The sequence below is a fragment of the Falco peregrinus genome, chromosome 5 (assembly GCF_023634155.1).
Source record: "Falco peregrinus isolate bFalPer1 chromosome 5, bFalPer1.pri, whole genome shotgun sequence".
Lineage (NCBI taxonomy): Eukaryota > Metazoa > Chordata > Aves > Falconiformes > Falconidae > Falco > Falco peregrinus.
Window position 1 is genome coordinate 107286839 of NC_073725.1, and position 20257 is coordinate 107307095.

The 20257-nt window shown below is 63.3% G+C and overlaps 3 protein-coding genes across 4 annotated transcripts in view; 2 read left to right on the forward strand and 1 right to left on the reverse strand.

Moving 5' to 3' along the window:
• Positions 1-2372, forward strand: part of TEX264 (testis expressed 264, ER-phagy receptor) — a 40820-nt gene extending 38448 nt beyond the window's left edge. For both annotated transcript variants that reach the window (XM_055803779.1, XM_055803780.1), the window contains one exon: positions 1526-2372. In XM_055803779.1, the coding sequence (XP_055659754.1) occupies positions 1526-1839 (314 nt within the window). In that variant the 3' untranslated portion in view covers positions 1840-2372. The remainder of the gene's footprint in view (positions 1-1525) is intronic.
• Positions 2373-8097: 5725 nt separating this feature from the next.
• GRM2 (glutamate metabotropic receptor 2) lies at positions 8098-15505 on the forward strand. Its single transcript, XM_013305480.3, has 5 exons — positions 8098-8577; positions 10684-11521; positions 12246-13309; positions 14149-14323; positions 14899-15505. Exons 1-5 carry the CDS (start codon positions 8119-8121, stop codon positions 14970-14972), a joined length of 2610 nt encoding a protein of 869 aa, XP_013160934.3. The 5' UTR covers positions 8098-8118; the 3' UTR covers positions 14973-15505.
• Positions 15506-15786: 281 nt separating this feature from the next.
• On the reverse strand, positions 15787-19467 carry LOC114010312 (U3 small nucleolar RNA-interacting protein 2). Its single transcript, XM_055806636.1, has 15 exons — positions 19350-19467; positions 19105-19187; positions 18926-19038; positions 18766-18851; positions 18618-18659; positions 18279-18405; positions 17937-18061; positions 17593-17685; positions 17392-17492; positions 17139-17273; positions 16886-16948; positions 16662-16807; positions 16477-16556; positions 16280-16353; positions 15787-16188 (listed from the first exon to the last, which is right to left on the reverse strand). Exons 1-15 carry the CDS (start codon positions 19425-19427, stop codon positions 16062-16064), a joined length of 1473 nt encoding a protein of 490 aa, XP_055662611.1. The 5' UTR covers positions 19428-19467; the 3' UTR covers positions 15787-16061.
• Between the last annotated feature and the right edge of the window lie 790 nt (positions 19468-20257).

A 20257-nucleotide genomic window follows, 5' to 3' on the forward strand; every position in this document is an offset into this window, starting at 1 on the left:
GGAAAGTTCCTTCCCTGGCAGATCTCCTCCAGGAGCTCAGTGGCTGCCACGCAGCAGGAGCAGGGTGAGCAGCCCAGCCCCGGGCACCCCGGGCTGCAGGAGCCCAGATAGGCTGGAGATGTCTGCAGGAGCCCGGGGCAGCCCTGTGCTGCGCGCTGGGCATGGAGCTGCACCAGCAGGAGCCAGCATGGAGGAGAGGGCTCTCCTCGCCTGCCTGGGAGCCCCTCTGTGGTCACCACCATTCTCTCTGCCGCTTCCCAGCCCCGCTGGGGGCGAGCTGTGGTCCTCCACCCGTGGTGCTGCCAAGCAGGGCTCCTCTTGGTCTCCCTCCTGGTGCAGGGCATGATCCTTGGCAGGGGCATCCAGCCCGGCATGGATGGAGCCTGCGGGGGAGCGGAGGTGCTGGGAATTGGCCAAGCTGGCACGCGCTTCCCACTGTGCGAGGCAGGTGGGAAGGGGCTGGAGTGGGGAGGGCTGTGATGGAGAAGCGTGCTCAGTGTTGGCCGCTGGTGTTGTAATTAACAATGTGGATCTGCGATGTCATAATTGGTGATGTGGATCTGTGATGTCATAATTAACCTTGTGGATCTGTGATGTCATAATTAATAATGATTAATGTTTTACGGGAGGGTTTTAGTCTCCTGGCTGGTTGCTCTGGCAACAGCACCGAGCTGCTGGTCTCAATCTGACACGTTCCGCTCGTTGTTGACTCTTAATTGTGTTGTCGACCGAGCTAATGAGGCAGGGATCCAGGGAGGGGGCGGTGGGCCGAGGGGTCTGCCTGGGCAGGAAGGGGCAGCCCCTGGTGGGGCTTGGCTGTGAGAGAGGATGTGGGCTGGCAGCCAGCTCACTTGGAGAAGTGATGAATGAGCTGGGAAGGCTCCCACCATCCTCTGGCACCCCGAGTCCCGTCTGCCGCTGCCCTCCTTTGCCTTTGCACTGCTGCTGGCTGCAGGGGAGCCATGCGGGGAGCGGGAGCAGGTTGCCGGGGGTGCTGAAGGCAGCGTTAGGATGCCCTGGCATGAGGGTGGATGTACACCTGCTTCTGACGGCAGCGCATCCAAGGACCTGCCTGTGTGCCGCTGTCCCCTTGGGTGCTCAGGCAATGCTGCAGCTCCCCATCATCCTTGCAGCACGGCCTCCCACTCCTTGCCTCGTTCCTGGTGCCATGCTGTGGGCAGGTTTGTCCCCCAGCTCCCAGGCTAGGCATTCTCCCTAAGGAAGAGCTTGCTATGTCCTTGGTGTGTGCACAGAGAGTGCCGTGGGGCCGGGGCACAGCCAGGAGGAAAGGGCATGGCTAGAAAGCCAGGGGTTGGCTGTGATAGCTTAGAGTGCGCTGATTTCAGGGAGCTACTTCAGTCCAGCTCATGCTTGTCTTGGCCGAGTCACTTCTCAAAGGCACAGGAGGTGACAAGAGGTAGGAGCTGGTCTCCGCTGTGGCCTGACATCTCTGAGGTTTGGGACCTCATCCCCATTGCCTTCCTTCCCACAGCATTCACTCCCTCTCCTTCTCTCTCCATCTCAGGGGCCGACACCATGAGTGAGACAAGCTCCATCAGCATGGAGGCCACAACCGACAGCAGAGACACCTCGGTGGCCACCTCCATTCTGCTGCCCTTCCCAGCCAGCCGTGGCCGGGAGGAGGCAGACAACCGCAGCGAGCACAGCTACAGTGAGTCGGGAGCCAGCGGCTCCTCCTTCGAGGAGCTGGACCTGGAGGTCACTGGGGATGGGGAGGGAGCCCCAGGCCTGCTGCATGACATGGGCTACGCGGCCAACCCGGAGGTCACAGACAAGTGGACCAAGGAGCCCATTGCTGCTGAGAGAGGAGAAGAGTGAAGCAGAGACCTGGCTGCCTCACCTCCTCCCAGGGCTTGAGTTACTGGGAACCAGCTGCCTTTCCCACCTCCTTCCTCTCCAGCCAAGAGATACGAGTTGCTGATGCCCCCGGGACCCACTCTCCCTCTCTGCAGAAAGGGTGTTTGACCATTTCGGGCATGCTGGGAGGCAGGAGGGTCTCCTGCAGCGCTCAGCGGTGTGGGGTAGGTGCAGGCTGGGGGGAGCAGCGAAATGCAGTTGACGTTTGTGTGTCTCTAGATGCGTCGCAAATTCCTCGCAGGCGTCGCGGAACGGGGGGGTGGGTGGTGGTGGATAGCAGAGGTGTCCCCCCTCGGCTCTGCCAGTGCCCCTCTGACCCACAGCTTCTCTCCACCGCACCACCACGTGTTTTCTAGCACCAAAGAGCCGTGTTGGATTTGTTCCCTTCTTCTCTTCCCCTTGTTGAAAAATGGAAAGATCCCGTGTAAACCTGGTCCTCCTGGCACTGCCACAGGTGCTTTTGGGGTCTGTAATAAAGTGGATGCTTTTCCTCACTGGTGGCTGGTGGCATTGCTGACTGCCTCTGGGCCGATCGTGCTGTCCTGCCCCATGGTGGGGTACGGGCTGTGGGTGGAGGCTGCTGCTGGGTGCCCTCCGTGCCCCCTGACCGAGCTCAGTGGCTCTGCATCCCCGCTGCTCATGCTTGCTCACTGCCCGAGCAACCCAGCAGGGCCATGGGGACGGTCCCTGGCTCCTGCCAGCTGCGAGGGGACAGGGAAGGGTCCCAGCCACCGGGCTGGGCTGGGCTGGGCTGGAGGGAGGTGGCGTCCGGCATCTTGGGAACCTGCATGAAGTAAAACCAGTAAAGCCAGGTCCCTGGGCTACTGGTGGGCCTGGTACTGCTGTGCTCCTCCTGTGTCGGGGGGACCAGCCTGCCTGCACAGTTCCTCCCCGGCATCCCGTCTGCCTGGTCCTGCAGCTGTGGGGTGCAGGCAGGGAGGGCTCTCCGTGCTGGTCCCAGTTCCTTATCCTGCAGCTGGGGATGAGGGGACAGCCTGGACATCACCGCCACGGTGCCCTGGGGCAATGCCAGGTGCCTGAGCACCTCACCCAGCTGTCAGCTCTCAACCCCTGCGATGCCCTGGTGCCCCCAGCAGCCAAGGGCTTGTTCCCCAGCAGTCAGACGTGGTGACCCAGAACTGGAGCTTGGGGTGGAGGTGCAAGTAGCAGGGGAGGCCTGGCTGTTCCTCTGTGGTGGGGACATGTCCTCCATGGCTAGGAAAGGTCATGATTAGTCCTCAGCCAGTGATTGACATGAGATTGTTCATAAATATTTTGTGCTCTGAGTGATAAAATATTAAACTCCTCCAGCCCACATGGAAAAATATTGCTCTTCCTGGTGTTTATCTTTGTTGCTGGTTATTACAAAACTGCCAAGCCCCCTGAAATATTTATGCCTGGCTGAGGCTCCAGTGGGGGTGGAGCCAGGCAGTGGATCCTAATGCTGCTTGTCCCCTAACCCCACCAAAGATGGGGGCTGGGGAGGCTTTGCCATCGTCCTGCTGCTGCCAATAGCACCAAAGCAGAAGCCAGGAGGATGCAGCCGGTGCCGGGGCACGTGCAAGTTTTGTGCCAGGTCCTGTCTGCCAGAGGAGGAAGTGGGACTGTGGTGTTGCCAGCATCCTTCGGCACAGCGTGTCTCCAGCCCTCTCCGGCTCACTGTCCCTGCCCTGGCCAGCAGTGGCAAGGTGCCCTAGCCCAAGCACCCCCCTCTCCCCAGTGCCCTGCTCTGTGTGTGGTAACAGTCTTGAAAGGAGATAGGCTGCTGGGGTCTGAGGTCCTGGTGTCATGGGACCCCAGGGTGGACCTTGCCATGGAAGTCCCGGGTTATCCCTCCACCAAATCAGGAGTGCTGGGTGGGGGGAGACACACAGAGCGGGTCAGAGAGGGTCTGACTCTTGCCGCACTGCCCTAACCCACAGCCTGAAAGCACAGCAGCTGGCAGCGGGGAAACTGAGGCACGCGTCAGTGAGGTGGTTACTCAGGGTGGTATCCCAGAGACACCCCTGGCCCCTGCCCATCCCTGTGGGTCCTGTGTCATTCCCTGTCCCGTTCTTGTCCCTGAGTCATGGAGGTCTCCAGGACAGCTGAGCTGCCAGCGTGATGGGGATGAGCATGGCAGGATCCTTGGCAGCCAAATGGCTCCAGAAAGGATTTGGGCAAGTGGTGGAGATGTGGGAGGCTAAATCCAGCCACTGTCTGGTCTTCGGATGGTCCAGAGCTTTCCCCCAGCTTGGTGCTTGGGCTGATGGTGAGGGCCGGGGGCTGTGTGGAGTGCAAGGGGACAGAGAGGGGGTGATGCTGGGCCCCTGGGCCGCTCCAAGGGCTTGGGGAGCAGGGGGCAGGTGGGTGGGGGGGCTGTGCTGGGCACGGGGGGAACAGCCCCAGGGGCACTAGGTTGGGGCTGTGGAGCTGGGGCTGGGACCCCTCTTTTTGGACTGGGATGGAGCTGGGGGCTGTGGGGCTGGGGGAGCAGGCACTGAGCTGTGCCCTGTCAGGTCTCCAGGGTGCTGAGCAGGTCCTGCCTCTGCCCAGCCTGGATCTGGCCATCCCCTACCTGGACCTGGCTGTGTCCTGCCTGTGCCCCGGCTCGGTCTGACAGTGCCTTGCCTGGATCTGCCCGCGTCCTGCCCGCGTCCTGCCTGGATCTGGTGGTGTCCCGCTTGGATCAGGCCGTGTCTTCCCTGGATTTGGTGGTGCCCTGCCCCGACCCGGCCGTGCCCCCCCGGCTTTGCCCGTGCCCTGCCAGCCCCGACCCGGCGCGGCGGGGGGCGGGCGGGGCGGCCCCGGGGGTGCCGCTGCCCGCCGTGCCGTGCCGTGCCGTGCCGTGGCCGTGCCGGGGCGGGGATCGGGCCGGGCCGGGCCGGGCTGGGGGCGGAGCGGCTCCGCTCGACTGGGGCTGGCGGAGTGTCAGAGGCGGCGGCGGGAGGCGGCGGCAGCCGCAGCTCCGAGGCAGCGGCTGCACCGGCACCGGCACCGGCTCCCGGCACAGCCGCCGGGCCCAGGTAAGGGCTGCGGTCCCGCCCGGCGCTGCCGCCCCCGTGCCCCGGCGTCCCCAGAGCCCCGCTGCCCCGCGGCGGAGTGGCACGGCCACCGGCGGTCCCCGCAGCCGTCGGGGCCGCGGCACGGCGGGGCTCGGCGGCCGGTGCGCGGAGCCGGTGCCGGGGCTGCGGGAAGGGGAGCCGAGCCCGGGCACCGGCAGCGGCAGCAGCTGGGCCGGGGGTGCGGGCGGGGCGGGGGGGCACCGGGGCCGGTCCCACCGGCTACCCCCGGCACGAAACGCGGGGCCGCGGGGCTCCGGGAGAACGGCTCGGGGGGGGTCCCCATCCCCCCGGCACCCCGGCAGCGCCGACCCCCGCACTGGGCACCCTGCGAGACCCCGCCGCCGCTGCCCCCGGCCCCGGGCAGGGGCTGCCCGCCGTCCGCGGGGCCGCGAGGCGGGGGTGACCGCCCGCCACGGCGGGGACAGCCCCCCCTCGCCCCTGCCGCCGCCCCCCGGCCGAGGAGAGCAGTGGCTTCGGGCGGGGGGAGCCGCTGGGGCAGCCGGACCCCGGGTCGGGACGGGACAGGACGGGATCTGGGGTGGATGAGCCGAGCCCGTGAGCTCAGCCCCCCAGGGGCTGCGGTGGGGCAGGCAGCCTCCCCCTCCCCTCACTGCTGGGGCGCACGGGCCAGGCTGCGCCAGCTCCTCTCCCCTTTGACCCCCCGGCCCCCCCACGCTCCCACCGGGCTGGGCAAGAGCAGCCCAATGGCCACAGTGGCTGGGGGCACTGGGCGAGCACCCCAGGGAAGGCGCTTTGACCCCACAGGGCACTGGGGCTCGCAGGCCATGGGGCAGAATGGAGGTGTGGGGGTCCCGGCAGAGCTCAGTGGCAGTGGGACCTCCAGGGACCCCCGGGGGAGGTGGCGATGGTGGCTCGAGCGAGCCAGGCTCGCCCTGTGCCCTCCCAGCAGCGCTGCTCTCCCACAGGCTTCATGCCACCCCTAAGGGTGCTGGTGTCAGAGGGTGCAGTTGTCCTGGGGCTGGGTGGGAAGTGCTGGGGGCTCACAGGAGCAATGGCACCTTCCCACCAGTCCTACTCGCTGATGCTTTCAGGAAGGGATGTTGCCAACAGCCAGCAGGAGCCTTCCCGCCACACTGTGGCCATCGGGCTGGACTTGACTCTGCTCTGCCAGGTGTTTCACATCCCCAGATGTTCTCCAGATGTTCCTGCAGGGCTGTTCTCCCCCCGGCACCATGCCAACCCAGCAGAGCAGCTGTGGGAATGGCCGCAGCCCTGCTCACAGCATCCCCCAGGGCTCACTGCAGGGCGGGTGATGGTTTGTCCTTTCAGGAGAGCTTTGCCTGAAGGTGCCTTTTGTCTGGCGGGTCCTGCCAGCTGCCCTGGGAGAGCTGGACCTCAAGGAGCAGGGCTCCCAGTGCTGCCAGACCCTTGTGCTGGGCTCAGCCTGTCACCGATGGGCTCCATCAATAATCCATATGCCTGCGGCCTCTTTCTTGCTTGAGGAAAACCTGGGTCCCTCTAAAGCATTGAGTGCCTGAAATAAGGCAGGGACCCTTCTTCAGCCTCTTCCTCAAACTCCTTCAAATTGGGGAGCCAGGTAGGAGATGCCCTGAGGTGGCTGGGGGGTTGTCACAGGCAGGCAGCACCTGGGGACAGGCACTTTGGGGCATGGGGGAGGTCCACATACATCTCACCACCCCACGCGAGTGCGCCCTGTGCCACACTGCTGCCCGCATCCCCCTGGGCATCACTGGCTGCTTGCCAGGGGACTCCTCTGGCCACAGACATCACCTGTCCAGGAGCACCGTGGGGGCATTGGGGGTGCCCTGCTCCTGCCTGGGGAGATCAGCCTTGCTTTCAGCTGGGGGGGGGGGGGGCTGCAGGGGGGGCAGCACTCTCCAGTATCACTCTCCCACCCCATGTGCCCCTATAAGCACCCTATGAGGCTGCGGGTGAGCCCCGGGACCTGCTGCAGCACCGGCAGCTTCCCATGCTGGAGCAGCCTGAGGTTTCTGGGCTGTCAGGGGGTCTCTTTCTCCCACAGACACCAAAACACCCGCCCTGCGGGATTTCAGCAGTCGGCTTAAATGGGAAACAAATCTCTCCTGTGGTTTGGGAAAAGGCAACTGATCTCTGAGGGGACTGCATCTCCTGCCAAAAAAAGGCCTGCCTGCTGCAAAAGCCTTTGATTCCCCCGCGCCTCCGTGCTTTCTGCAGAGGGAGTCAGCAAACCTGGCTCTTACTTTTACTGAAATCTCTGAATTTAGTATATGGGGAAGGAAGGGGCGGTGGTGAGAGAACAGACTCTAAAGCACCGCGGCTGCCGGAGCCACCCCGTGCATCACTGCAGGAGGATGAAGCCAGTGTTGTGTCCCTGCTCCAGGCCCCGGTGCCATGGGCAGCACTGGGGGCAGTGGCAGGGCGGGTGGGCTCCGGGGGTGTGGGATAGGGATTAAAATACAGTGGTGGCCGGGTGCTGCAGGCACAGTGGGCTCACAGCCCGCTGCTTCTGGCAGCGCTCTTGGCTGGAGGCTGGGAGCTGTAAGTGCCCCCGATGCTGCTGCATGGGTTGGGGTCTCGGCTCAGAGCCAGTGGTGGCTTTGCCTGCCCAGCCTGGGGTCCCTGCCCCAGGGGACATCCCTGCCCCGGGTCACCTCCCTGGCTCCTTCTCCCCCCCCCTCGATGTTTTAGGGGCCGACAAACTGCTCCTGGGCAGGCTGCTCTGCCCGGTGCTGCCACAGGAGCCAGCTCTGTGCCCACCCTGCCCATGCTGGTGCATCCTGGGAGGTGCTGTGGGGGTACCAGTCCCTGTTCCCCTGCTTGTCTCCTGGGGTCTGTGCCACTTGTGGGGGTCCTGGGTCACTGTGGGAGCTGTTGCATCCCCTCAGCCTGCCCTTGTGTGGAGGGCTCCTTCCTAAGGGCATCCCGGGTGGGGGGGTGCTGGGGTAGGGGGCACTGGCAGGCTCATGCCCTTGCTCTCCTGTGCAGCACTGGCACTGCCCCTGTGGACACTCACTGTCTCTCCTTGCAGCTCACAGACCCACCCAGCAGCTTTTCTTTTTGCTTTTGCAGGTGCCAAGGGCTCTGCCAGGGTGGCACGACCCCCCTTACACTGACACCACGCTGCGCCATCCCCCCCGCCCCCAATGCCTGGGGACTGCCTGCCCTCGCCTTGACGAGTGGCAGTGGGTGACTCGGGGTGGTGCAGGTCCCCCAGCTGGCGCCACCACACCCCATGGCTGTCCCCTTGGCCGCCTGGCTGTGGCTGATGCGCCTGGCTACCTGTCTGGCCGCCGGGCATGGCGTGGCTGGCAAGAAGGAGATCAGCATGGATGGGGACCTGGTGATTGGGGGCCTTTTCCCTGTCCATGAGAAAGGAGTGGGGAGTGAAGACTGCGGCAAGATCAACGAGCACCGGGGCATCCAGCGCCTGGAGGCCATGCTCTTCGCCCTGGATGAGATCAACAAGGATGGGAGCATCCTGCCAGGGGTGCGGCTGGGTGCCCACATCCTCGACACCTGCTCCAAGGACACCTACGCCCTCGAGCAGTCCCTCGACTTTGTCCGCGCCTCCCTCACCAGGGTGGATGGCTCTGAGCACATCTGCCCTGACGGTTCCTACGCTGTCCACGATGATGTGCCCACCGCCATCACTGGTGTCATCGGGGGCTCCTACAGCGACGTTTCCATCCAGGTACCCTCACTAAACAAAAGGGGCTTTGGATTAGCAGAAACAGTGGGGAGGGAGGTAAAGCCCCAGTAGCAGCTCAGTGATGCTGCTGCCAGTGCACACAGGGAAGCTCTCACATCCCTTGCAGTGATGCTGTGCTACTTTCTGCAGCGGGGTTGGAATGCTGTCCTGGCACCTGAGAGAGCTATCTCTCCGCTACCATGGGGAGGCTGCAGCCCTGATGGTGGCTGGGCTCCCATCAGGGGCTGCGGGGAGCCCCCACACCTGCCATAAGCCATGGGAGCCAAGTCAGTGGATCCATCCCACGTGGGGACGGGGGGCTTATTCCCCTCCTAGGGTCATGGCAGCAAGCACATCTCCTCAGCCCAGGACAGCCTCAATGCTCAGATCCATACTGTCCTCGGTGCCACCATGCTGCTGCATCCCTCACTGCCACCAGTGCGAGTGTGATGGTGTGAGCTGTCTCCCAGTAGCGCCAGTCCCAGTCCCTGGCCTGCCATGTCATGGCATGGGCCCAGAAAAGGGCACTGGCCCCCTCCCACCTGACATATGCTGCCAGCGCCTGCAGGCACCGCTCCTGCTGCCAGTGGGTGACAGTGCAATGCCACCAGGAGTGGATGCAGCAGGTGCTGCAGGTGGTCACCTCCATCTGTCCCCACCAGCAGCCCTGGATGTCCATGGCCGTGCCATGGCTGTCCTGGCCCCCCCGGCTGGCATAGTGCTGGGGGGAGTGGCTGCTGCAGTGCCCTGGCACTCAGTGGGTGCCTGTCCCCAGGGGCTGCTGTGGGGTGGGAGCAGGGTTCAGCTCACCTCCAGCCCTGTGGGTCCTGTCCCTCATGGGATGGGTGGGCAGCCAGGGCATTGGCCTCTGAGGGCTTCAGCTATGGGGCTGCCTGCCTGGGCCAGGGGCGGGGTGCAGGAAGCCACCACTCCCGTATCCCCAGTGACCCCCGAGCCACGGACCCAGCTGTTACCCTCTGTGGGGTGCAGCTCAGACCCCAAAACTGTGGCTCTGTGGACCCAGCAGCCAGCATCAGCAGGGGGAAAAGCATCCCCTGAGGATGCAGGCAGCTGACCACGCACTTGCTAAGATTTAATGAGTCCCCAGGGCATGTCAAGCCATGTCTGCTGGTCCCCAGGGTCCCCACATACCCCCAGCCATGGGACAGAGAAAGCCAGGGCCAGGTGATGGAGGCAGCACCCCAGTCTAGCCCAGGCAGGTGCTTGTCCTTTCTCTCGCTGGAGGACCTGATGTGTCCCCACAGCCGGCGGCACCACCCTGACCTCGGGCAGCATGAGCAGCGCTGGGGCGGCACAGCGGGCTGCAGCTCCTGCCGTGCAGTGAGGCCAGGCAGCAGCATTGCTGCGCTCAGGAGGAGCCTTCTTGCCGTTAGGGGACATTGTCATCGAGATCGTTTGTCCACGTTAATTAAGCCATGTCTCTCGCCTGGGGATGCAGCAAGATCTGGGCAGCCTCACCGTCCCCGCTGGCATACCCGAGCCCCAACCCCCCGCTTGCTGCTCCAAGAGCCTGGGTTTTTAACAGCCTCATTAGCAGGGCTTTTTTCCCCTTTGAAGCTAACGAGGGCTTCTGCTGAGCGGCTGGAAGGTGCCAGTCCTGCTGGGGCTCCCAGTGTGAGATGCACAGGCGCTGGTCCCCAGGCCCAGCTCTGCAGCCCCACTGGGATGGGTGGGGGGCTCTGCCCCAGCTCCCAGCCCCCAGCGCCCTTTCCCCCTGTGCTGTGGGCCTGGCAGGTGCCCCAGCTTTCTCCTTGCCCATGGGCATCTCCCACAGGTCACCTGCAGGGGAGTTTCTGCTTTTGCCACGAATCCATTTATCCCTGAATTTCAGAGGGCAGTACATGAAATACTAAAAACCCCAAAGAAACGAGCATGTCTGAGGGCTCAGACAACCTGGTGAACGTGCCATCCATCCATCCACCCATCCGTCTGCCAACCAGGACCCTCCAGGTGGGGGGGATTGCTTATCTGCCCCATGGTCATGCTTGAGAGCACCATGCAACACTGGGTGTTGGGCAGGGGTCCTCTGGTGGGAATGTCCCTTGCTGTGCCACGTTTCCAGGTGCTCACCACTCCTCTTCCATGCAGGTGGCCAACCTGCTGCGGCTCTTCCAGATCCCACAGATCAGCTATGCCTCCACCAGTGCCAAGCTTAGCGACAAGTCCCGCTATGACTACTTTGCTCGCACCGTCCCACCAGACTTCTACCAAGCCAAAGCCATGGCAGAGATCCTCCGCTTTTTCAACTGGACCTATGTCTCCACCGTGGCCTCGGAGGGTGACTACGGGGAGACAGGGATCGAGGCCTTTGAGCAAGAAGCCCGCATGCGTAACATCTGCATCGCAACCTCGGAGAAGGTGGGGCGCTCCATGAACAAGAAGACCTATGATGGGGTGGTCCGGGCTCTGCTGCAGAAGCCCAATGCCAGAGTGGTTGTGCTGTTCACTCGAAGCGAGGATGCCCGGGAGCTACTTGCAGCTGCCCAGAGAGCCAATGTGTCCTTCACGTGGGTGGCCAGTGATGGCTGGGGAGCCCTGGAGAGCGTGGTGGCTGGGAGCGAAGCAGTGGCAGAGGGAGCCATCACCATCGAGCTGGCAGCCTACCCCATTAAGGAGTTTGCTGCCTACTTCCGTAACCTCAACCCCTACAATAACAGCCGAAATCCCTGGTTTCGGGAATTTTGGGAGCAGAAGTTCAAGTGCAGCTTCCATACGCAGGACTGTAGCTGGTACTCCCTCAAGACAGGCAAGTTTGAGCCGGAGTCCAAGATCACGTTTGTGGTCAATGCCGTCTATGCCATGGCTCACTCTCTCCACAACATGCACCAGGCACTGTGCCCCAATGCCACCAAGCTCTGCGACGCCATGAAGCCTGTCAATGGCAAGAGGTTCTACAAGGACTTTATGCTCAATGTTAATTTTGATGGTGAGTCCAGAGATGGAGATGGGGTTTGGCTGCCTAACTGGAAAAGGATGGGTGGAGGGGCAGAAAACAGGCAGGACATCCAAATTTGACCCAACACCTTCCAGTTCCTCTGGTCTGCCTGCACCTGGGGACCCCTGTGCTTTAGGCTGCGGTTGTCCCAAGATGCTAACAGCCCACCATCACCCTTGGGAGGCAACCCAGGCCTTCTGTCCCCAGTGTGGAGAAGCTGGTGACCACCTCCATTCTGCTACAGCTGGGTGGGACCAGCCCCCAAGGACCTTCCAAGAACATGGGTCCTTGGAGACCTCACTTGCGAGCATCATGATTTATTCACATTTCAGGGATTAAACTGGAGGGATGCCCTTAATTAGGGGACCTGTGTAGTTTGGGGTGAATTAGAAGCGTGTCCTCTGAGACTTGGGTGGAGCCTGGCTCCACAGGTGTTACTGGGAGCCATGGAGGCTGCAAAACCCCCAGCTTTGCCCCTGCAGAGCTGGCTGGGGCTGCCGAGCTCTTAGGCGCGTGGGGAGGTAGTTCTCCACCTTTGCTTTCCTACTCTTAATGTGTGTGTAGGCAGCTAGTGTGAGAGTGAAGGCAAGGAACAGGTTGGACATTTCCCTGTTGGCCATGGTGGGATGTGACCTTTTGAAGGAGCTCCGCCTCCACACCCAGAGCAAGCGTGCTTCTGCCCCATGGCAGTGACCATCTCCCCTTCTCCCTCCAGCTCCATTCAGGCCAGCAGACACCAAGAGCGTTGTTCGATTTGACCGCTATGGCGATGGCATCGGGCGCTACAACATCTTCAATTATCACCACATGGACGGGCGGTATCGGTATCAGAAGGTGGGCTACTGGGCTGAGGGGCTCATCCTCAACACCAGCCTCATTCCATGGGCTGAGACCTCCATCCCTGTGTCCCAGTGCAGCGACCCCTGCAAGAAGAATGAGATAAAGAGCATGCAGCCCGGAGACATATGCTGTTGGATCTGCATTCCCTGCCAGCCCTACGAGTACTTACTGGATGAGTTCACCTGCATGGACTGTGGTCTTGGTTACTGGCCCAACGAGACTCTGAATGGCTGCTATGAGTTGCCCCAGGAATACATCCGCTGGAAAGATGTCTGGGCCATTGGTCCTGTCACTATATCTTGCCTGGGTTTTATCTCCACCCTCTTCGTTTTCGGAGTCTTCATGAAGAATAATGACACTCCTATTGTGAAGGCCTCTGGCCGGGAGCTCTGCTACATTCTCCTGACTGGAGTCCTCATGTGCTACAGCATGACCTTCATCTTCATCGCAAAGCCCTCCACGGAGGTGTGCACGCTTCGGCGCCTGGGGCTGGGCACGTCCTTCGCCGTCTGCTATTCGGCCCTCTTGACTAAGACAAATCGCATCGCCAGGATCTTCAGCGGGGTGAAAGAGGGGGTCCAGCGCCCCCGGTTTATAAGCCCCACATCACAGGTGGTCATCTGCATGGCCCTCATCTCTTGCCAGCTGATCATTGTCATCATCTGGCTGCTAGTGGAGACCCCCGGCACAGGCAAGGAGACTGAGCCTGACAAGAGGTACATCGTCACCCTCAAATGCAACAACCGTGACTCCAACATGCTCATTTCACTCACCTACAATGTCCTCTTGATTGTCCTCTGCACGGTCTATGCCTTCAAGACAAGGAAATGCCCCGAAAACTTCAACGAGGCCAAGTTCATCGGGTTCACCATGTACACAACCTGCATCATCTGGCTGGCCTTCCTGCCCATCTTCTATGTGACCTCCAGTGACTACCGTGTAAGAGCCTGAATTTTGGAAGGGGGGGCTGGTCCTGGAAATTTGGGCCCTGCAGGGTTTGGGGCTAGGAAATGCATGGGCCTGGGAAAGGGTCATGGCCAATGGACCTGGTGATGGTCACCTCCACATTGGGGCATTTGGGACAAGGTGCAGGGTGGCTGAAGGGCTGTGGCTGAGGGGGAAATGAGTCCTGGTGAGAAGACCCTCCCCCTCTGACAGATTGTTTGCTAGGGTGAGGACGGGAAACAGCCCTGACACCTTCAGAGACCCCCTGACCCAACCACAGAGGAGTGATTGTCATCCTTCAGCCTCGGAACGTGAAGGCATGAGACAGCCCTTGACCCTTCCAACCTTGACCCGCCACAACCAGGCCATGAATGCCAACCCCCAGGGCCAGCATGGTCCCTGGGGAGCCAAGCAGTGCCAGGGACTGGGGAGCATGGGGTGCACCCTGCAATACCTCAACCCCCTGAACCTGGCAAGGGTGCCCAGACACATTCTTGCTGGGCCTAGAGGACTTGGTGGGGGCACGAGTTCTTGGGGGCTTCCAGAGAGGACCAGCATCCTCTGGGAATGGGCACAGGGGTGGGGGGCTCTGGACTGGGCACTGCCCCAAAGCAGCAAGTTGGCAAGGCTGGGGGTGTTGCTTGGGGTGTACCCACGTTGCCCACGCTCCACCCTTGGGTCTCCAGTGGGTCCACCCTGACAGAGGGAGCTAGGGTGGGTGGGATGTGCTTGTGGGGTGCAGGCAGCAATCTCTGCCTAGTGGGGCTGGCTGGTGCCACAGTGAAGGCAGAGGGCTGGTGGCAGGAGTGCCTGATGCCCACCCCTGTCTCCAGGTCCAGACCACCACAATGTGCATCTCGGTGAGCCTCAGCGGCACTGTGGTCCTTGGCTGCCTCTTCACCCCCAAGCTCCACATCATACTCTTCCAGCCGCAGAAGAACGTGGCCAGCCACCGCGTGGGCACCGCACGGTTCAGCGTGGCAGCTGCTGGCTCCAGCCAGTCCCACGGTGAGGCTGGGGGCAGCACCCCCTTCCTGGTGTGTGGGGGGCTGGGTGGGAGCAACCCAGTACAGCCCCCTGAAGGAAAGGGGGGTACAGGGTAGGGCATAGCTGGAAATGGGGGAGATCAAGGATGCTGTGTCCCCTATGGCTCATCTCGGTCCCAATCCTTCATGTCCCATGGCCACAAGCCCCAAGGCTGCAGCATGGCCTGCCAGGGGGGTGCTGCTCCCAGGGGCCTGTCATTGCCCCCAGGGGACGCAGCCAACCCCAGTGCTCTCCACCCCAGCCCCAGGGGGACATGGCTGCTCTGGGCACTCTCCACCCTAACCCTGGGGGATTCAGCTGCTCCAGGTGCCTGTCATGGCCCTGGGGGAACACGGCCACCCCTGCCCTGGGGGATGTGGTCACCCTGGGCACCTGCAATCACTCTGTGGGGCATGTGGCCACCCTGGACACGCTCCACCCCAGCCCTGGGGGATGCAGCTCCCTGAGCACTCATTGCCCATCACAGTGGGATGCTCTGGGTGGGGGATGCTGCTGCTGGACCAGAACCTACTCCTGACTGCTGCCTTCCCGGCCAGGCTCAGCCTCACAGTATGTGCCCACGGTGTGCAACGGCCGCGAGGTGGTGGACTCCACGACATCATCCTTGTGAAGGATGGAGGGGTGGGTCAGGCCAAGGTGCTGCCGCTCCAGCCCATGGCCACACTGCATCCCAGCTCCCTCCCTGGGGATTGCAGTGCCCATGGCATGGACTGCTCGGGTGCCAGAGGCAGCCAAGAGGCTCATACTCTGCCCCAGCGCAAGCTACGCATCCCATACGTTGGGTCATGGTACGTGTCACTGCCATCCTTCCCTTGCACTGAGTCACGGTCCATGTCCCTCTAAGTGCACCCCACACATCCCCTGCACTAAACCATGCTGAACGTCCCCGCCGCCGTCACTGGCACTGAGCTGCAGTGCACATCGCACGTCCCCCATTCCCTGCACTGTACAGTGCAAGACCCCCACTTTGTCCCTGGTGCACAACCCACTGTCCTCTCGCCAAGTCAATCTGCAACTCACGCTTTGCTTGCAGCGAGCTGTGCTGCACCTCCTGCTCCCACCGTGCTGGCACAGGCTGCCCTCACCCCAGTGCCCACCCCACTTTCCTGGTGCAGGGCCTTTCCCATTGCCCCCCAGCCCTGCACGACCCCCCCCCCCCCCCCCCCAGCCATGCCCTGTGGCACCCTCTCCCCTGGCGTTTTGCAGTTTCATCTCTTCCTTGTTTTCAGCCCCAGGAAAGCCGCTGAGCACTGCCGGGCTGGACCCAAGCCCCTCCGTCCCTCCCCTGGCTGAGCTCAGCACTCCTTGCCCCTTTGTGGGAGACAGGGCAGGGGCAAACGCTCACTGCCCTCCTGGCCCTGCAGAGCCCGGGGGTGCAGCAGGGGCAGGGGGCGAGTAACAGGATCCAGGTATTTGAGCCCAACCAAGTTTTTAAGAGTAGATTTTTTTCTGTGAGCAAGTGTGATTATTTTTTTTTGTAATTTATGTAAATAAAGTGGTTTTTTTTTTAAAAAAAAAAAATTAAAAAAATTGACTCTTCCAGAGCTCAGGTCTAGCCAAACCTGAGGGAAGTGGACAGACCCTCGCAGAGGGCAGAGGCCAGCAGGGTCAGGGGGCCATGCAACATCCCCTGCCCACGTCCTACTGGCCCCAGGAGGGTGGCTGCATGGAGGACGAGGGGCACAGCTTCAGGGACAGTTTAATGACCTGCCTCCGAGGCCAGGGGGCCAGGAGCTGGTGGGGCCTGCGGGGCTGCAGCCCCCTGCTTCAGGGGGATGATGCAGATGCTGTTTTTGGCTTCTTTGATTCTCCACCACCGGCCGAGCCTGTAGATGAGAGAGATGGGGGTCACCCTCTGCCAAGCACTGGAAGAAGGGGGCTGTGCCCCTGGGCAGCACCAGGGAGGGGGTACAGTACCGATGCTCCTGCCCGAGGCCGGCCACCAGGAAGTCACCAGCTGCCGAGAACTTCAGGCTGTTGACAAAACCCACCTGGAGGGAACGGGGCAGGGTGAGGGGCTCCCGTAGCCGCTTCCTGCGACCCAGAGAGGGGAATCCCTGCCAAGACACCCCTCACCAGCCCAGCTCCAGCATCCCCAACTTCCCTATCCATACCAAGGGGATGTCCAAGAGGGGCTCCAGCTTCCGAAATCCCTCACCACACTTCCAGAGCTTCACACTGTCGCTGTGGGAGCCTGGGGCAGAGAGAGGAGACTGCCATGCACCCCAAACCAGGAAATGGAGCCGGATACAGCCCCCTGCACTCCCAAACCCCCTGCTCCGAAGTGGCTGCCACACACCTGTAGCCAGGAGGTCACTGTTGCGCAGGGCAGCCACTGCTGAGATCCAGTAAGGCTGCTGCAAGCCCTGGGCATCCTGCATGCCGTGTGCCTGCTGGGCCAGTGCCAGTGGCTTCTTCTTCGTCATGCCCCAGAGGGCTACAGAGCTGCCAGGGAGGGAAGGGGTGAGGGGGCTGAGGGGACACCACCTGCCACCCTGGGCATCACCCTGAGCCTGTGCTCACCCGTCATCGGCGCCGGACACCATGTGCTCCTCATTGATGAGCTGGATACAGTCAATGGAGCCCCTGTGAAGAGAAGGAGGAACTGCCTTCAGTTACGAGTGTGCTTCAGGGTTCTACTTAGGAGACAAAAGGTCACTGGAGCATCAGTAATCCCCAGGGTGCTGGCAGGCTCCCTGGTGAGGCTTGGCACATGCACGCCACTGCCCCAGCTGGATGCACCTGCCTGCAGCCCCCTCTCCCACCCTGGACCTACTGGTGCCCATAAAACACGAGCTGCGACTCCTCGGGGATCTTCCAGAGCCGCACAGTGCCGTCCCGTCCCCCCGCCGTCACACAGCACTCCCGGCTCAGGCTGTCCAGCCCTGTGATGACATCCTGGTGCCCGAAGCTGCAGGAGGAGATGGCAAAGAGCTGCTGCAAGCATGGCCTTCTGCTGCCTTGCCTCCCCCGGAGCCACCAGCGCATCCCATGGTGGCAGGGTCAGTGGGATCCCCCCCAGGTCTTACAGTGTCTCCACGTATGCATTCTCTGCCACATCCCAGACCTTGACGCAGCGGTCGTGGGAGGCGCTGTAAAGCTGGTGCGTGCCCTTCCGGAAGGACAAACCCTGCAGAGAAATGGACAGACATGGGCACCACAATGAGGGTCACTGAAGAGGACGCAGCTGCCTGGCCTTGCAGGCGTCGCAACTAATGCCTCTGACTCACCGAGATGGCATCATGGTGCCCAGTGTAGATGTGCAGGCGCTTGCAGGTGGCTGCATCCCAGATCATGATGAGCTTGTTCCGGTCTCCCGTGGCCTGGCAGACAGCAGAGGATGCCCAAAGCCTGCCCCTCAGGAGACTCACAGCCCACCCCAGCCCCCACTCCCACCCCGTGTGCTCTGGGGTATCCTAGGGACCCATTCTTGATTCCAATGGGTGTAGGGGCTGCCTTAATCCAGCAAGATATATCTGGGCATGAGACACTGCCCCGCAGGACCCTGGGAGGAGAGGCACTCCTCACAACCACCTCTCTGTCTCATGCAGCAGCGCCAGTCCCCTCCCCATACCAGGTACTTGCCATCCGACGAGATGGCCATGCAGAGGATGTGGGATGCATGCCCCATGTGCTGCTCCTCGGTGCCCTTCTTCCCCCCGGGCACCACACACAGCCTTTTCCCACTCTCGACCTCCCCTGCAGGAAAGGCATCACCGTTACCCACTGGGAGCCTCCCATCACTCCAGAAAGTGCCAACAAGCCTCCCACAGATCCCAAAACAATGCATGGGCGCATCCCTGGAGAGGCCAAGGGCCAAGCCAGTTCCGTGGGCATCTCCAATTCTGCTGCTGCAGAGTCCCCAGAGGGTTCAGGCTCAGGGAACAGCCAGTCACAGCCCCAAGGGAACACTTGCATTTGATGAGGGAGCCATCCTTGGAAGCAGAAAAGATGAACCTGTCATCTGGAGAGATGACCAGGCAGGTGACGGGCAGCTGGTGCCCCCGCAGCACACGGATGCTGGCTGGATCTGGAGGCTGCACCTGCAGGGAGAGCAGGATGTGAGCTGGGCTGCCCTGGCCCCTTCCCCAGGCACAGGCATACCCAAGCACAGTGCCCTCCCTTCTCCAGGTGTCAGCAACCGGCACCCAGGGCAGGAGAAGACCCGCAGCTGGCACTGCAACTTTGCCTGTGTTGAAGCATCTGCCGGCACTGGTGCCTAGAGCCCAGCAACCCCCCGGCACCGGGCACTTACGTCCTTGGCGAGCAGGCGCTGCAGCCGGCCCCTCTGCTCAAGCTGGGGGAGAAATGGGAGGCTCAGTGGAGGCGGCCCCAGCCCCGCGGTGGGGGGGCAGAGCCCGCCGACACCGGGACCGAGGGGCCGTGCCCGTCCCCCCACTCACCACGTCCTCCTTCAGCCGGTCGCCGATGAGATCTGCCGGCTGCGCCGCCTCCTCCTCCTCCTCCTCCTCTGCCGCCCGCTCCTCCTCTGCGGCAGACACGGAGCGTGAAGGACAGGCTCAGCGCCCGGGGCTGCTCCGCCGGGGGCCGGGTGGGACTCACCGTACTGACGGAGCTGCTCCAGGTACAGCTTGGCCAGACGCAGCTTCTTCTCCTGCGGCGTCTCCTCCACCTCCTCCTCCGCCACCTCCCTGCGCCGCCGCGGCACCGACGGACTGTGGGAACACGCGTGAGCGCCGCCACCGGCGCCGGGACCGGCACCCCCTTGGCGCACCGCTTACCTCTCTGGCTCGGAGTCGCTGGACACCTCCTCGTCGCCGGGCCGCCGGGCCGGTACCCGCGGCTTCCTCTCGGCGGCCGGCGCCTGCGGGATAAACCGGGGTGATCGACGGGGCGGGACCGGGTACGGGACCGAGACGGGGACCGGGACCGGAGACGGGGACCGGGACCGGAGACGGGGACACCTCCGCGAAGACGCCCGACCGGGGCAGCCCGCCCCTCCCTCCACGCCCGGCCCGGCTCTCACCACCGTCCGCAGCCGCCGCCGCCCCGCCGCCCCACGCGGAGCCTTGCCCCTCCGGCCGCCCGCCGCCGCCGCCGCCATGCTGCCACCCCACGTGCTGCCCGCCCTTCCTGCAGCCGGCGGCCGGGCCACGCCCCCCCGCCCCTATTGGCTACAGGCAGACGAGTCCCGCCTCCCGCTGCCGCCCTGACGACCGTTCCCCGGAACCGTGCTCCTGTCTCGCCCCGCTTCCTAGTGGCGGCCCGCGCTGTCACTCCGGCGGCGGCGTCAGTCACTGTGCGCCGGCGCCGGCCCGCGCTGGCACCGCCCCCGCCGCGTCAGTGGGGCGCCTGCGACCCCCGCCCGTCATTCCAGCCAGTGCCCGCGCTGGGACCCTCCAGGGGTGTGGGGCGGGGGCTCCCCGGCCACCCCTTGCCGGGGATCCGCACCCCCGACCCCCTGCGTCCCCCCTGGAGACACCGCCCAGCTGGCGGAGCCACCGGGCCCGCAGCGCGGCCGGGTGCAGGAGCGGGGCAGGGGAAGGCCCCCACAACCAGCTCCACCCAGCCCCGCGGGGACCCTCGGCCAGCGCCAGCCGCCAGTGGGGCATGACCCCGGGTCCAGGCCCACGGCCCCTGGGGGTCCCAGGAACCCGTCCTTGGCCCTGCAGGGGACAGGGGCTGAATGGCAGGGTGGGCGCGGGCCGCAGCTGCCAGTACGGCCACAGGCAGACGCACCTGCCTGGGGACACTCTGAAGAGCTAATTCCTGCTCTTGTGGCAGAAAGTCACTTTGTGCCATCAGGCCCTTTTCTGGGGACCTGGGGAGACCCAGAGGGACAGCATGAGTGCCCTTCAGCTGGCCACTGTGCCACCGCAGAGGGTGCCATCACCTGCGCCTGGGGCCTAGGCCAGGCCAAGCAGAGCAGCGATA